Source organism: Cyrtonyx montezumae, unplaced genomic scaffold (genome assembly GCF_038088225.1).
Source record: "Cyrtonyx montezumae isolate F1298 unplaced genomic scaffold, pur_monq_1.0 scaffold_8, whole genome shotgun sequence".
NCBI classification, from domain to species: domain Eukaryota; kingdom Metazoa; phylum Chordata; class Aves; order Galliformes; family Odontophoridae; genus Cyrtonyx; species Cyrtonyx montezumae.
In genome coordinates, this window is record NW_027072089.1 from 104,007,655 (window position 1) to 104,026,211 (window position 18,557).

Consider the following 18,557-nt stretch of genomic DNA (forward strand, 5'->3'; position numbering starts at 1 on the left):
CCTCACATGCCTATGTGAGTGCTTTAGATTTTTCAGAGACACCTTTTGCCTGGTACACATTATTTGTAATGTCAAATACTTTCATTTTGCAAGTTGCCTAGCATTTTTTTCAATTCTTCTCTATGTCTCTTTTAAGAATTCTGCTAATGATTTTATCGCTTCCCAGTTGTACTTCTAAAAAAAGCTTCTTAATATCTTAGGAACACAGAGAACATCTACAGCCAAAAATCTTTTAGAAATTGTTTTATGATAAACTACCACTAGATTATCTTCTTTATCATTATTAGAACATACAGAAACATGGGTCTTAGCTGCTAAGTCAGTATTTAAGACTAATGCACCTGGAAGAAACAGATAACCTTTAGGAAGCTTTTGCCTTTCCTGAATATAGGCCTGAAATAGAAGCAGCAACCTTCAGAGGTAATACTCAGCTTGTACTGATTCCTCCAGTTTTAAAGATATTTAGATTGCTTGAAAAACAAGTAACTGCAGAAGAGATAAGAAATAAGATGAGAAATAGAATACAAGGTGAGATGGTTATCTTTCCAATGAACAAGACAGATTAAGCTATGGTTTGTGGAACAAAGAAAGCCAAAGACTAAACAAAATTCTGCCTACTACGTACTTCTAAAAATCCAGCAAAATTAAAAACTTAATTCCCAAACTTGTCTTTGGGAGACATTCCGCACCTCTTTCCTCGAGGATCAAGGCTGAAGACTCAGAGTTGAAGTAGATACTTGGCATGCAATGGCATGTTTTTGTCCTTCGTTCATGGGTTTACTCTGACATGTAGTGGCTGTTTTCTAACACGCAGTTTACACAATAGTTTTAGGTATACTGGACAAAACGTATCACTCTCTCTAAGCATATCTCCGTCTTTCTACCTCTATTCACAAGTGTTGTGTGGGTTATGATGTTAGACCAGCCATCACAGTTATCACAAAATCACAAGACATTTATGCAAGCACAGTCATATTCTTTGAACTTAGATATGCACATCATATATCATTCAAGAAAGAATTTTTCTTACTACTCTATCATTTTCACAGATGAGAAATCACTCATGAGATTTTAATTTCGGCTGTGTTTCTAGTCACATTCACTCAGTTGACATTTGTATCATTTTTATGCCTTTGATTCTTTTCCAGCAATGGAAAAGAGCATATGGGACTTTAATGACACATTTTATCTGTGCAGATAAAATGAATAGTTGGTAGCCCTTCTTCATTCTCAGAGCTGGATGATATTAGTAATCAGGAGACAGCCTGACCTTTGTTACGCAGGCCAGATGCAATGTGCAGACAAATATAGGTATTTAAATAATATCTTGACTTTCCTTATACTGAAATCCTGTGACTCTGACAGATAATCAAGAACTAAACCTGGAGATTGAGAATAGAATTAGCTGGCTGCTGATAAATCTTCCTAGCTGACGATGGGTGTGCATCTAAGGGAGCACAACCATTTATTCACAGGGAAAAATAAAGATTTTCAAGCAGTAAGATTTCTCTACTACCAAATATACTTGTCCAGTGAAGTTTTTGAAGACTGTAACAATCTAAATCCCCTTAATGCAAGAATAAGGGATTTACCAGTTGTTTTAAATGAGGAAACTTTATTAAATAATCAGAAAACAATCACAGTCTTGTTCTTTACATAATTCCTGGAAGAGATTCCTTAGGTAATTTGTATTTGAAAGTCATCTGCAAAGGTATTTGTCTTAGAAGGCATAATCTTCCATCACACTTCTGCATAACTCAAAGATATTTAAATGTAAGTCAAATTAAAAACTTCATTTGTTAATCAAACAGCTCACAAATGAAGTCAGTAAAAAGGGAATGAGTGAGAAAATTCTTTGTTTCAACTATTAGGGTCTTGGTAGTTCTATGGATTTAATGTTTGTGTCATTTGATAAGATTTTGAACCCAAAATTTTCAATAGGGTGAACTAACAACCTAGCTTCAGTCCTCAGAAAAACAAGAAGTATTACCTTTTGTAGATATTTTGTGATATTCCCTGTAGGTTAAACATTGAGCATTAAGGTTTGGTTGCCTAGAATTCCACCCTGCAGCCGCTAGGTTTGAGAAACATGTTAAGATAATGTGCTTCAGACAAACTGCTTCTTCAGCAAGCTTCAGGTCTACATTGTTAGTAGGTTTCAAAACCAGTCTCACCATTAGAAGAGGCTATTAGAATATGAAAACTGACATGATCGTCATAATTCCTAACAGTAAATATTTTCCTCTGTAAAAGAGACAAAATAAGCAAACCTCTACTCCCATTTTACAAAACATTCGAAGTTGGGTCAATCATTTATTTATCTTTAAAGCTTTATGGTATTTTTGTTCTTCACAAGGTCACTCTGTATAAACATAGTCTTAATCTTAGTTTTGATTTGTAGCATTCATTGCCAAAAGAACACGTAACATTTAAAAAGTTAAATCTACAAAACTGGTACATAATCTGAGTAAAGTTTATTTCAGGTTTAGTTATAATGTCTGTACAGTGTCTAGAAAAATACCATGTTAATTTGAAAAGAAGCAGTATGAAATTTTATTATACAGTACAAAGTCAATGTTACATGTCACTAAATATGATATTGTATTATAAATATTCATTTAAATCTAAGTTTAAATATATTTCTTCAATTGCAACAGAAATGTTCCAGAAGACCTAATCCTTGTTCCAAGATTCCATCAAAAAGAGTATAATCCTCAAGATGTTTTATTCTACAGAATTCATTTCAATGCAATTTTTACTGCAAAGTTCTTGATCGCCAAGATATAAAGCTAAAGTATGTATTTCCAGCATAGCAGGAGGTAACCACAAAGGCAAAGAACTGTAGAGAGAAGAGTAAAAATATATGTTAGAAAGATATTTGAGAGCTTTCTCATTCATATGAAAAATTAATTATGGTATTTGGAACAAAGAAAAGTAGTAGAATTACTAAAATGGTGGTCTCTGGCCTTCTTGGGTTACCATCACAGTCAACATTGTTTAAATAAGCTTTGTGTATGAATATGGGCCTAGAATCAGGCAAAACATAGACTATTTCAATACTTATCTCTACATTATATTGCCTCAGAAGGGATCCTACAGACTGGACGGCCACCAACCCTATTTTTGCAGCTTTTATTATCAGTTGTTGGTAAAGGGAACTGCCTAAAAGCCACCTGTGCCTCAGTGTGGCACACTGCGCATCCAAACGGATTCAGAGCAAACCTAAATTCAGAATTCAGGCCCAGGCATATTCCCAGGTGACAGTAATTCCAGTGGTCCTCTACTAATGAATTTACTCCTTAGTGCAGACAGTGACAGCAAACATGTTAAGATATTACTACTTCATCAGAAAGTGACTGCAGAAGAAGCCTTCTATAGCAGGCTAAGTTTTATTGTCTATTTGAAGATTTTTAAGGACTACAGAATATCTGTTGTGTTGCTTCTGAAGTCCTTGCAGCATATGCACCCAGAAGCAAAAGAACAGCTGTGAACTATTTCAGTTATACTGATAAAGTCCAATTCAATGCCAGTGGTTAAGTTCCTGCTAATCACTGCATGTTGTTCAAAATAGCTTATGATAAGACCAGAATGTTTTGTGCTGGTAACTGAACCAAATAAAGCCGACATTGCAAATAGGGTAAATGCTACTTTTCTTGGAGATCAGCGGTGGTAGGGACAAGAGGGAACAAACCCAAGTTACAAGAAGGGAAATTTCAATTAGATATTAGCAAAAAAAAAAAACAAAAACAACACTGTGAGAGAAATCAAACATGGAAGTATGGCCTTGAGGCATTTTGGGATATCCACCCTCAGAAATGTTCAGTACTCAAGCAGACAAGGCTCTGAGCAACCTGGTGCAAGCTAGCCCTGCTCTGAAAGAGGAAATGTTGGACTAGATGATCTCCAGAGTTCCCTTCCAGCCTTCTGTCACTGGCCTAGGTAGGCACTGCAGTTCTGAGAGCAGGGCATTACTAGACATATATACAGCACAGTAAATCTGAGCCTTCTGACAGAGGATTTTGATTGAGTCTTATCTCATGTAAATTTAATCTGTGGCACCAAAACTTGTAGATGATGATGATGTAAATACTGGTAACAACAGAAAACTCTAGCATTTTTCTTCTCAAGAGAGTGTTACTTCTTAGAAACTAAAAGCTCCATCCAAAATCTTCCCAGTAGAGAGCAAGTATTGGAGATAGATGATTTGCTGAATTTTCACATATATAGCCATGAAACATTTAATGTGTTCAGAGAGCACATCTGCATTTAATAGCCTATTTAGACAGTGCATTAGATAAACATTATTAGGGGGTATTAGAAGAGATTCCAGACATCCCATGAGCATTGATGCATTTTGCATAAAGCATGAATCAGCATGGAAGATTATCTAGCAGCAAACAAGTTCCTGTCAACAGCACTGGCTTAGAAGCAGATCAATAATTACAAACTGCCAAGAGGTGAAGATTCTGACCACCACTGAAGTGACAGGGACATAGTTACATCATTTTGAAGACAAAAACAGAGCAGGTGTTCAGGTCTCTGTGTTCATCACTGTATAAAACAAGCTTCAGGCAGAAGACAGAATGTGTGAATAGTCCAGAAAGGACAACTGCAGATGCATTAACCATCAGCTAAGTAACTGCAATTCGGAGTTACTCCATACAATTGAATTTGACTACTGTTGCCAAAACACACAAAGTTCTTTTGCAACTCCTTTAACTTAGCTGAAGAATAACTTCACCTAATCAGGTAAAAAACTAAAACTAAAAACAAGGTTTTTTTTACCCACTTTGAATGCTTTGGATTTCTAAATCTAAGCAGTAGTAAGTAATGTAAAAACAGTTGGATGTTGCATGATTTTTCAAGCACTGCCTAATTATCAAAAGGTGAGCCTGGAAGAGGAAGTCACTGTAGAAATGCTGGTACCATTTCAGGGCCTTCCCACAGGTGCTCAGTGCATGGCTCAGCCAACAAAAAGTTAAAGGCACTTTAACCAGTTCAGTGCAAAGTCAGCTGGGTTAGCTTAAGCTGCTTTGGAAGTTGAGTGCGTGTACTAAAGTAACTTGGTGTTCACCCAATTTGTGCACTCTAAGGTAGAGGATATAACCTGTGCTAGAAAGCTATTAATAAGTGGGGGCAGGAAGGAGAAAACAGTATTAAAAGCATTACAGCCTTTTCAGATGTGACTGTCACCTCTTGGTTGAATTCACAGTTGCCTCCAAAACCCATGAGCTAATCTATCAATAGCTTTTATGTGCAACTCCCTATTCCAGTTTGGAGCTTTTTAAAGTCCAGAATGGATGCATTTCAACCCTCACATCCAGAGTCACGTTGTTTGATAGCACTCTGTTAGACGTAGGACTGTGATTGAAACAAAAAATGAACTCACTGAAGAAGCTGCCCAACTGTTGTAATTGTGACTGTCCAGTTCTTTGGTAAGTGAAGATGCATCTACAATGGCAGCAATGAGGTACAAAATGAAGGCACTCCCATTAAAACACAGACCCTGTTGAAAAATAAAATAAAATTAGCAATTCATATGCAAAAACATTTGTTACCGTTTTCTGTTCCAACATTACAAAAATCTCCTCTGAAACATAATGTGCACATCCAATGTACACACAAAATGTGATTCTCAATGATTTAATCCTCTTTTAACTTTCTCTTGGTAAGATTAGAATTTAATTGCTTATTTTTAATATTCATGAACATCAGAGCACATTTTGGACCAACTGCTCTTTCCATCATGCTAAATACTAAAAAATTTAACTTAAAGCCAGGCTACTCTGATTTTCCAAAATTGAAAACAGGTACACAGATTGTTCATCACCATCTAAATATTAGGCAGTAAGAATATGAGACTACATGAAAAACAAAACAAAACAAAGCAAACAAAAGCAACCATCAACCCCCCCAACTGCAATATTTATGAAGCTTCCAAATCTTTGTCTTCATTTTTGAAGGAAATAAAGACGGTACATTTTTTTCAGTGAATAGTATTCCACCATTCAGTAACTTTCTCTTCTGCCTGTCTCTGAGAAAAGAAAGTGAACAAACAAACAAAATAAAAACCCAACCACAACATAAAAACAAGGAGAACAGTGTGAATGTGCTACATGGGTTACTGAAAGACCCATCTGTGGCAGACACTGCATTTTTTCTTCCCAGGAGAAGAGTTAACATCTCAGGGTATCTACAATCTTATATAAAACTACAGAGAATAATCAAGAACAATTTATTCTGGTTTTGCATGTGGGTGACAACAGGAAAGGAGGATGAACACCTAAGAAAAGGCAGATGAAAAGGTATGAGTTTGTTGCTATTTTATTTTTTTTAGATTAAGTTAACTTTAATACTTTCACATTGACTTACTCATTGCTTGCTCACAGCTATAGGAAGTTCACTCATGTTTAATTAAATAAAAAAAATCCCCATAAAACTCCCCCTGCTGCTTGTCTAAGGCATATGAATTTGGCCATAAAATACACTTTTGAGTTCAGAGGTGTCATTTGTTCACTGGAATACCCATACTCTTTGTACCTAGTTACAATCACAGAAATTAGTAACTGTGAATTTAGACAAAATCCTAACATTGTACATGGTGCCCTCCCTTCAGCTTCTGGCCCTATGTTTGCACCCCGCAGTGTCACACACATATCATAAGCCTTAATTCTGTTGTCCCAGATGTCTCTAAATGATGCCAGACTGGTGCAGCTCCAAATTATGAATTTCCATGGTGTGACCCAGTGGATGCTGGGGAAGTACATCAATTATTCATGACTGAATTCACCAGTCAAGAATTTTGTCACAGTCTAAATGAAAGGAGAGAAATTCAGAAGGCAGTAAGCACCTGTGACAGTCTTAGCAACTCCCTCAGTGCAACAAAGCACAGATTAGCAGATTGGAGGGGCTGGTATGGGATCTCCTCACCTCCTTCTCCAGGACATTTGATTCAGGCAGACCGTACTTCAGCCTTGTCAGAGCCGAGTACACTGCCCCACATTTCCATGACAGACAGGGTTCAAACCTTTCTGAAGGGATGCCATTCACCAGAAATTTGCTTTCTCAGCTACGGGCCCCTCCAAAGAGCAGCATGCTGTGCTGTCATCTGTTATCCAGCCAGTTTATGAGAGCTCTGATCAAATTCATGCAAGCTGAAGAGCATTCACATTCTCCTGTGGTTCTAAGTCCTTGCAGCTTCAGGACATTTGGAAAAGAGCCACTTACCTACATTTCTGCAGAGAACACTGGGCAGTGCCTCAGCAATCGGCTGAATTCCAGTGTCAGGGACTTAGGTTTCATTCATATGCTTGTGAGTGGCTTTTATCTCACCCGTATCAGCTCATCTAATAAAGCGTATTATCTCCTTGTACAGATCTCACCTCTTCTATCTAGGCATCACAGTAATAAAACATCAAACAGTCAATTTTAGGATAGGGTGCCAACAACTGGCAAGAACAACTTCTGTAAATCACTGATTTTCCAACTTTGAATTTGATTGCCTAGAAGATTTGTTGTTGTTGTTTTTAAACTTCCCGTTCCAAAAAGACTCAATTACCCAGGAAAGCTACAAATCCCTGCAATATCTTGTCATGTAGAAAAAAAAGCACATAATTTTTTAGAAGTGCTGCTTTGGGAAATAACACTGCTAGGGAAGATGGAATGCAATGCTAGCTGATTGGGCCTTTACTGCCAATATATTACTCAAACCAAATGGTTCATGCTAAATTACCATCTGCTTCTTAAATTCAAATCTACCCGATTTTAAAAGCTTCCATTGATTGTTTTAGCAAAGAACTGGCCCTATTAAGGAGAGTCAGTTCTGAAGCACATCCTTTGGGTTAATTTGCAGTAAAGTAACTGCATCTTAAGCAATTTGGTAATGTGCTTAACGTGCAAAAACCCAATTTATGACAGAGAGGTCCAGATGTAATTTTGGATACTGCATACAGTAGGTACAGTTGGAGCTAACTGTTGCCTAAGGAAGCAGAGACCAATACTTTGGAGAATAGGGGGACCGTGGCTGTAAACTCAATCGAAAGGTGTGCCACTCAAATGGTGTGTACCACACCCTCTTCAATGAAAACAGTAAAAACATCTCTCTGAACACCTTGGCCAGCCAGGAGTGGTAGGGGTTCAATTCACAGGCTGCTCCCAATAGCTCTTTTTATATAAAAACTCTTATATAAAAGCTCTTTTTATATAATACCTCAGGGCAAAAGAAGCTGAAAGGCAAGCATCTTTAGATTGCTTTGCATTTTTTCTTCAAATTGTACTACAGAGGGAGACTAGCTTTTGGATCTACATTTGGGTGATCAAGAAATACACTCAGTTTCAAGCAGAAATTAATTAAATACCCCAGCTTGTCTGCCACACAGATCAGGGGGCAACTCATTTACTTGCAGATGTTGCCTGATAAAAGAATGGTGATAACTAAAGCTGTAACCAAATGGATACAAAGATGCTTTCCCTTTGAATGTACTTTACTTACGTTTAATAGAATGGGAAAAAAAACACCAACAACACACACTTCTAACTGTACCCAGACACATTACTGTTGTAATTGAAATAATCCAACATTTCTATAGCGGTGTTATAGCCTTAAAGGTAATTGCTGGTCATGAAACTTGAAAACAGAGAAGCTATCTGAACATAATCCTGGCTGTTGTTATTAGTAATTGCTATAGCTGGCTATTTATTACAGCAACAAATTGGAAGGTGAAAAGTGCATTCAATTTTAGTCACACACACAGTATAGCCGATAACAAGCTGTTTGTAACACAGAAGTAAAATATATTTTATCATAAAAATAGCAGAATTCTCATTAATATCCCTTTGCTAGTTGAAAGAGAGAGGAAAGCAGTATTTCACTGTATCAGACAAATGCAAAACCAAATTTATGTTAATTCTTGTATGGGTCACGACACACATACAAGTTGGCTTATATGACAATGGCTTCTAGAATCTATTATCTTGAACATCAGCATATTATGAAAATCATGCAAAAATATACTGCTGACTTGTATAGCTAGCAGGGCTTCTTCGAACCACAAAACTTAGATCTGAATTTCAAATGCCTGTGAATCTTTTCTCTAATTACAATAGTTGTTTACCTAATATGCATTAAGTCTTGAGCTAAAAGCAAAGGATTACATGGCAGGTCTTTTACATACACACAGCACTAAAAATCTGAAGTACCATTTTCACTCTAGGCTGCACACAGCCTTTTCTTCTCTTTTAGCAAAGGAAGACACATGCTTTAAGATCCATGATACTATTTCCAGTTCATGGTGATGATCCATATAGGAATTCCTACTGTTTAAGCCATACAACTAGGTCTGTTAGCTCAGATGCAGCAACAGATTCATTCTTCATGCGATGTAATGACTACAGGGAGAAAAATGGGCCACTGTGCATAAATATGAGTCACATACACATTATTAAAAATCAAGTCACTAAATCAATCGATGAACAAAACAGTGAAACATCACAGGAAAAGTATTCTGAAAGGGTAGCAGTGTCTGAGTAGTGTGAAGATTAAACACTGGAGGTATGCAGATGCACAGAAGTTAGGGAAAAAAAACTGCAAAAAGCACCAGCACAGTTGGGTAACTGCAGCTGTACAATGCATCAGTATTTTATCATCTTCATAACCCAGCAAAACCAAAACAACAATGAGCAGATGTATTTACCACTGTGGTCCATGGCACCTGGGGGATCCTGGTGTAGGTCATGGTCATGTAGATGATCAGAAAGAAGACTGTGAGAACCCAGTAAAACACAGCTACAAACATCACCCAGCCGAAGGCTGGATATAGAAAGTATTCTGTTCCAGCAATCAGGGTCCACACCAGCAGCCCTAATATCTGCAAAAGTTAAGGACAAGAAAGAAATCAGTTACACAGTCTTAGACCTCATACATTTGTTGTAGGTCAAAGAACAGCACCACTGCCATCCACATAACCATCTCACGAGCCAAGCTGATGTGCCATACTGATCTAACTATATATAATAGTAATCTAACAAAACTATATGCAATACAAATCTAACAAAAAGGATGAACAAATAAAACTGGTTTTGCTGCAGCAGGAAGTTGAAAAAAGAAGAGCAGAACAATGTATCTCAGTGTGGATTTAGCTCACCTTACTCTATTATGGGACCGTACCTGTGATGGTTTTACAGCTAGATCTCGAAAGTATTGTTCATTTTAAATAATATTAAAATAACCTGAGAAAGGATCATGGATAATTGTGTTTGAATTCTATACTACTAGCTTACATTATTCTGCAGTCAGCAAAGTCACTTTAGAAACAGAAGCCTGTGAAGGACCATTGGGACCTTCAGGTCCCACCTGCTACAGTCATGGGTAACCAAGCAGTTGGGGTTTAGGTTAAAATGGTCCATAAAACACATGCTCTGTGGAGTGTTGTCCAGCATAGATGTAAAACACTCTCAGGACCTTATAATAGAAGTAGTGGTAAAATATCAACAGCCACCACTGTAATACACAGCTGGACCAGGTTGAGTGTATTATTGTATGCCACAGCTCTAGAAGCATTTCCCAAGGAACTGCCCATAAGAAGCAGAATGCACACTCAAGCAAAGTCCTCAAGCAAATCCTATCCCATCGCATGGAGAAAAGAACCTTTCCTCTTGATCCTAAACCTGGCAATCTGTTCACGTCTGAGTCAAACAAAATACAGCAGCTGGGGATTTTAAGATAGGATCTTCTGTTCCCTCTAGGGTTAGTTATCTCCAATGCATTAAGGGAGATGCAAACAAATCAGAAGCCAAATGGATGACACAGAGATTTGCCAAGGGGAGAAAAGCTGTGTGTTTTACAAGGTCCTCAGAAATAATGAAATCTTAATTTAAAAAATAAATTGTTATTTTAAACCTTTTATACGTTTATGTATTTAAAAGCATTTTCCTGGAATCAGATTTGGGAGCTAAAATTCTTTTGTTTGAAACAAGGCGCACCCCTTTCTAAATGGACTATGGTGAAATTGTCTAGAAGTGAGAAGTGGGAGGAAGACAAAATTAAAGAACACAGCAATACACTTATTAAACAGACAACATCCATAGCAGAACAGACTAGGGAACCTTCTGTGTCAAATACATTGTCTCTGGCAGCGGTTCATAACAGATGACTGAAAAAATATAGAAGAATATATGACCCAACAGTAGCATTTCCTTGTTCTGCCTTGGGAATCTGTTCTGGAGGGCCTTCCTGAGCCAAAGTGATATCTTTGTAGCCCTTTGTAGGGCAGTTCTGCCATAGCTCCATCTGCACTGGTCCTGACCCTGTTCCCACGCAACTTGCTGTCCATGATATCATTTACTCTGCTATTGCAAAATTCAGCATGTAATCCCTAACGATAAATCTGTAAACATTACATAAAGGTAAAGCTATCCTCTTAAACAAAATACTACTACAATCTGTCCCGTTGACTTTTAGCAGCTGATACCTATTTACTTTGTCTTCAGTCCATCTTCCAAATTGACAGACAAACAAAAATCAGCCTTCAATTTGTTGTCTTGGGCATTCACAGTGTATTCCCATATAATATTTGTACTTCTGTCCACTTCTACACCATGAGCTCCTAAAAGAACCATGAAACTACACAATTTTATTTTTTGTTGTTGTTCTTTTTAATAGAAAAAGCACAAAACAATCTTTTAAGAGCATTTCTTTCACCATTTTTACCAGTTCTGCAATATCTGTAAAAGTGCCAGAGCTGGCTTGGGCTAACGATTCCCAATTAGTGCCGGATACCAGAGGAGGGCAGCATTGCCTCACAAGATCAGTTCCTATAGCATTAACAGGATAGTCTAAAATACAAAGTTACCGGCTCAGCAATGCTTCTGATGGTTCTCTAATTCTAGTTCCATTATAATAGTATACTGTTTCCCTAATAGTGGCAATTCGGTTAATAATGCCTTAAATTACACAAACTACACATTAGATTAGATTAGATTAAAAATCAACTCAATTTTAGAGCAGCAACTGCTTTCAGATTATACAATCTTGATAGCCCATTTAGCTCACAAAATGCCCTTTTCTTGCAGCACAAAGATGAGCTTCCTGTTGTGCCCATCCTCATTAACCAAAACTTAAATTCATTATCCATAAATTATATTCAATGAATAATTGGTCTCATGCTTAATAAACAGCTATTAAAGACAGATTTATCCACTCTCTGAGTTGCCAATACAAGACGATCAAAGGAAACTTGGGAAACAAAGAAAAGACAGAAATGTAATGTTGTTAACATCTAAGGACAACAGTGCTGGTTCTGAGCGAGCTTTTAGAAACAGCCAGATTTTTTTACCACAGGAAGTACAATAACATGGAAAATATTGAGCAGTAACTTCAGTACAAGTGAGACTGGTGAGAACACCTCAGCTTATGCAACGATTATTTCTGAAAATGGTAAAAACTTAGCAAGCAATAAGTTATAAAAAAAGGCAGTTCCATGAGACCGCTAACCCTACACTACACAGCTGCACAGGGCAACTGTTCAGACATGAACCACAGCAACAGCGGTATTCTCAGTTAACTTTCTTCCAGTAAAATTCTAACGCGTGATTACTCTCTGTCTTTCACGAACATTTTAATATTTAAACGGCCATACATCTTGCTTGTATCTCAAAGAATTGTTTTTAATGTGTGTTTGTAGCTAGCCTGCATCAATGGCAGAACAATTTATCTAAGCAACTGAGACGCACCATGGACATTTGAGATTTATATTCCTTACCAGTTCTTGGTTCATATGCATCGTAACTTTGATGGGTTGCATATTAGAGTGCCCCTGACATTTTCAGTTAGAGCCAGATACTCTTACTGCATATTACTGGAGCTGACAGGCTGAAATAATATTTCAGATTTCTTGATTAGACCTGAAAAGGTCAGACCAGCTCATGGTCAACAATTCACTCTCTGTGTAGTTAAATGATATGGCAAACAGTTTTATTGCATATGTAAACACATGCAATAAATTGATTTAAAGTTCACACTGGCCAACAGTACCTACAAAATACCTAAGGTGTCAAAAGGAGACAGCCAGACAAGTCTTTTATTATTAGCTTGTCTTTTCAGCATGTTAAATACTGAGATGGTTTCTGCAGTGTAAAAGCCTGTCTCCTAGTGTTTTGATTGTCCCTTACATTACGTTTGCTGTTCAACAGATCAGTACAAAGTGGATGACACTTCTGCATCTGATGGAACCGAGAATACCACTTCTGCTGATTTAGTAACAAGCCTTCCTGCTAGGAATAAGGGCTATGGCTACATCCAAATGCCGTCTCAATCAGCTCGAAGTGCACAGAACGTGGCAAAGGAGTGACAGGTAGGCTACGCTGTAAGGCAGAGACCAGCAGCTGCAATACCTGGGGAGAGCTCACAGACACTCAGTGTGTACACAACTAGCTTCATGATTTCAGATTGGCCAGAAGACAAGGAGGAGAGCTCCACTCAATAACTGGGAAAGGCCCAATCTCTTAATGCTACATGGATTAGTAGTAGCCAAGTGTTTCATTTATCGGCCGGTCAGAATATGCTTATTAAGAATGATAGGAGCATACTGTGACCCTGTCAAAAAGACTCCTAGAAAAGGAAGAACAAACACCAAGACGAGAGGAGAAAACAATGCATGTGGCAGCTGATGGCAAGGAGTGCTGACTTATCAAGCTATTGGGGGTTCTGCACCTGGGTGCAATCTTTCAAGTTGGGTGGGAGCTACAGACTTCACTCATCAGTAAATCATAAAGGCAAGCAGTTTTCCTTGTTCACTGCAGTCTATGATTTCACCTTGGATGTCTTTTTTGTGATTATCTGGCTGCCACTTTCCCAGGTACCCACATTCCAACATTAATATGTCAAGTATACTAATGCATACTTCAGCAGTTGGCGGATACCATAACAAGGAAATAACTCTGTAGCAAAGTCCAATATTATTGAGCGTAGAAGTTTAAAATTAGATGCTTAACTGCATATTCAAACTTCTAAATAAATGCCATAATTTTTCTGCAGTGCTGAGAACTTCAAAAGTATCAGACCACTTAGAGACTTGAAAAATAGAGGCTTTGTAGCCTCGTAGATAAGATGCGTCTTGTCTTGTGTTGCTGGTACAAGCAAGCAGGTATGAAACAGGTGTGAGCTTCAATATGTGTATCCTTGCTTTCAGAAGCAGCCTGAAAATTGCAGAACCGAATTTGTACTTGCAAACTATATTTAAACAGCCTGTGAGGTATTCTGACTGTTCTGGTGATGTTAACATTGCAAAATCTGGAGCGTTCATTCTGACCGGTTAACTCAGTAACACAGTTAAGATAGCATACGCAAAGTGGCAGAAGTGGCAGGGGGGAAAACCCAAGGCTTGTCTCATTTCATGGTGTAAAAACTATGTGGAATGCTTGCCTGAAGCTTTTTGTATTTATCCTATAGATGCTTTCTAGGGCCATTTCAGTTAGACATATGGCTAAGTATTGTAGGATTTATACAGCATTACTGCTGGCAGAGATGGAAATGATGGGAGAAGGAGAGCTGTGCATACGCAGAAACAGTTTTCTTCCATACTCCAGGCAGCTAAACATGGACAGTCTCCAGCAAACAGAAAGCAAGACATCTTGCATTTCCTTCCCAAGAAAGGAGATTTACTACTAGAACAATGAGAGACTAATCTAAATTATTGCACATCTTTATTTCGCTCCTAAATCACAAGCCAGGAGCTACCTCAGCAGCCTATGAATGTCTCACCCTCAGCCTTTTCTTCCCTTGGCTACTCTGCCTGCAAAAAAAAAACCCCAGGGAGTCTGCAAGCAAGGAGAGCACAAACAATTCTCACATATCAAAATGAAGGATCCGATACCATGAATCAAACTATCCTGGAAGGGTATTAGGGGGAAAAGATGCTGGAAGAGAAAAAAAGGAGGGGAAAAAAGGCTGTTCCTTCCCTATTGTTCTTGTAAAATATAGGTAGGACACTTGTCATAACAGGAAGATTTATTTGCTCAATATTTGACAGATGCAGAATGATTTTTTTTTCTTCCTGCAGAGACTGAATGGAATAAGTGTTTGCATTGCATTTAAATAATCTCTTTAATTGTTTTTGAGCTCCAACACAATATGTGAAGCAATGTCCACCAATTTTGTCGTCCACCACTAGAGGGAGAAAAGCCACTGCTTTTGTAGGAAAATGTTTCACGAGCCCTCACACAGTTGCAGAAGGACTATAGGCAGAGGCAGGTTGATTTCCCTGCCCAAGAATCACCTGTCCGTAGAAAATGTGGTGGTGAAGAGATGGAGCAACACACGGAGATAAATCTCAGGGCCCCCTAATACCAAGGGGGCAATTTGCACACAGTGACCAAACCCAACAGCCTGAAAGGAAGCACTCAAATGAAGAGCTCCACACACCGAGAGCTTGATTGAGTCATGTGGAACAGTACAAGGCTTTCAGTCAATTAGAGAGTCTGTGCAGAACGACTTTCATAGTTTCAATTCTGTACTGGGCATGATGCACACAGCAACAAAGTCAAATGTAAAATCAGCTACAAACTACTCAGAATAAGGCTCATTTATTTGTTTTACTTAAACAAACTAAAAAAACCCCAACATACACGCACTTTTGAATAATGTATTTTAGCATGCATGGAGAAAGAAAGACTAAGGAAAAAATATAGTGAGAGCATACAAATACTGGATAAATGAAATATCTGTCCAGACTAAACTACAACCAAACAACTGCTTTAGTTTAATGCTGGCAAATCTTGTTTTGTGTTCAGTCATAAGAAAAGGTGACTCATTAGAACTGGAAGGATTCAAATTTACATCAGACTTCTAGTAACACTCAGTGAAGGTGCAGAGACTAATTAATATATATATATATATATATATGGCTACATTTTACAGAAATGCAAAATCCTTGCTGAGCTACCTTCAACATTTCAAGGCCCACATTAATTCCCGTACTCTGCAATAATCTAAGCAATACATTGTGTTAGCCTAACTGCTGTTGCTCTGTTTCAGTTGCAAGCACTTTTTTAACATGAAACACTCTTAACAGATTGACATCAGACAGTTACTGCCCTTCTTGTTACCAATAACACTGCACTAGAAGCATTTATTTTGCTGAGATCTCCTCAGTGAAAGAAAGCTCTGCAGTCCACCCAGGCTGTCTCCATGTGAGACAGCTCTTCAAGAATAAATTCCACTTCTATAGACAAAATCCTCTGAATTCTGTATGGTTCCACAGGTTGTACATCAAATGAAAACAGGCTGCTGTGTTTCTGCTGAGTTTTTCAGGGCTTGTCATTCCTGACAATTCAGAAAGCCACAGTTCTTGCAGAAACATCCAAGTGGTCATAATTGACATACACAGGAAGTATTTTATGATCTGTACAGTACCATTCTTGGCATCAAACCCTAACTACAGAACTCACTACAGCTCCAATGTTTGAAAATGTTTCTATTCATAATAAAAAATGTGGAAAATTTAGCCCCTTTTAAAGAAATTTCTGAAAATTGCCCAAATACTTGAAATATTTTGAAGCAATCTTGCACATCTTCAAACTTTCTGTCACATTTTTGTTTCCACAGCAGCAACAGCAAGCACCCCTCATGAAAGTAAGGGCTTGAAATGCTGGCAATGTTCACCATTACTGGTAAGGAGAAATTTCTCATAGACTTGTTTTTTTGGACAGCTTTCACTAAAAAGGAAACCATAGGAGGTGAAAAGTGTCCAAGCATGCTCTTCCCTACAGTGAACTCCTTTACTTAGAAGCTTAGTCCAAACCCCCATATAAACCACACAGAAAACCTGCAGACCCAGGCTTAAAATTGTTTAACCTCATGCTCACTGGAGGAGATTTTGTTCAAAAGGGAGGATGCCCATTTTGGAGTGAGAACTCAAAGACCTTCAAGAGCAGGCAGACAGACCTCCAATGCCTTTCCCACAGCTCCAAGCAGCAGGGAAGCCTTCCCTCAATAGGTCCAATTCCCTATAAAAGAGCCCCAGACACCTTCGCCTGCGGAATAAGGGCCAGATCTGCTCACACCTGAGTCAGTACAGAACAGCCAGTTCTGATATTTAGTCTATGAAACTCATTAGCCAGATCAGTCACCTAGTCAGGATGTACCTACCTACCTACAGCATGTGTAAATAAGGACATGGGCATGCTGCTGATGTGATATTACAACTTGAGGATGAGACACCCTGCAAGAGTGCCAAAGAAACTATAAAGCCTCATTGGGAAGAACTGTGAGAGGGAGGAACCTACTGGTTGGCACATAAAGCATCAAGTTGGAAACTTACTTTCCTGAACACAATGGGTGTTGCAATGCTGCAGCAGTTCCTGGGCATAAAATCAATAGGACCTCAGCACACCCCAATTTCATGTTGACTTAAGAAGTCTACTGCCAACTCAGAAGAATAAATCACATAGGCACTCCTGCTCTCATCTTCACAGGTTACATTACTGACTCCACTGCAACTCTTCTGCAATATGGTGCTACAGCCCACTGCAACCAACAGCTGAGGAAAAGAACTTGCAGGTGGGAAAGGAATTGTCCTGTCCATCCCATCAGCATACTATAATAGTAAGCTCTTGCTTCACCTGAGAAACATGCAAGGAATGTGTGAGTCTGGAGCTAACATCAGTCAAGCAGACCAAAACAAGAAAGTGTGAATTAAAACTATCAAAGATGTTTTCTGGAAAACACAGGGCATCCCATACCCCTCAAATTTGTGAAAACAACACAAAAAGGTTTATTTGCTACACTTAACAAGACATTTTTGTGTGGAAAAATTATAGGAGGCAGGATAATTAATATTCAGAAGATAGACAAGACATAAAAGTGCACTTGGGTTACATTTTTTTCCATGTGATCAAAAAAGCCAAAAAGGAACATTAGAAACTGTCAGAAAAGGAACAGAATAATAAGAGCTCCAAACAAACAGTACACATCACCATTCTTTACCAATCAGTGGTGTACCTGCACATAGGAAATGTTTCGTTGATACACACTGGTTTATCAACAGGGATCAGTATATTAGTTTAAGGACCAATATTAGTTTAGCAAAAGGAATCAATGAGTGCTAGTTCTAAAACTTTCAATTTTAACTTCACTCAGTGTGTGAACAACCTTATTTTTCTCAACAATTCTGCTTCACAGGAGCACTGGAGTCACAATAGACTACTTTTGTTTGCATCCACAAGATTCAAGGACTTCTTCCTCAAATTTCACATACACTGTGTTGTATCATAGTTCGTTAAGATAGAAGGTTACTCGTTATGGCCTAACAAACAATGGAAATTTGCCAATTGGGGAAAAACAGCTAAAGGTCAGCCAAAAGTCACTCTGATGAAGCTGAAGGAGAAATAAAGGGGAGGAAGAAGGTGGTCATACAATCACCTTAGATGCAACTGAGCATGCCCAGAGGGATATTAACATATATCAATGAGTTCTTGGAAAAGAATGAATATTTATGCCAATGTACTGCATATGTATGTCTTAACTGTTTAAAAGTAGAACCTGAACTCTGCAAGTGCATGCT

At 38.2% G+C, this 18,557-nt stretch overlaps 1 protein-coding gene across 1 annotated transcript in view; it reads right to left on the reverse strand.

Annotated features, from left to right (window-relative positions):
- Positions 1-2,301: 2,301 nt before the first annotated feature.
- The window catches only part of CMTM8 (CKLF like MARVEL transmembrane domain containing 8), a 34,981-nt gene continuing 18,725 nt past the window's right edge, over positions 2,302-18,557 (reverse strand). Inside the window, exons 2-4 of the mRNA XM_065753213.1 lie at positions 9,693-9,866; positions 5,390-5,506; positions 2,302-2,839 (exon numbers count right to left, since the gene is read on the reverse strand). Of these exons, the coding sequence (XP_065609285.1) occupies positions 2,756-2,839; positions 5,390-5,506; positions 9,693-9,866 (375 nt within the window). The 3' untranslated portion in view covers positions 2,302-2,755. The remainder of the gene's footprint in view (positions 2,840-5,389; positions 5,507-9,692; positions 9,867-18,557) is intronic.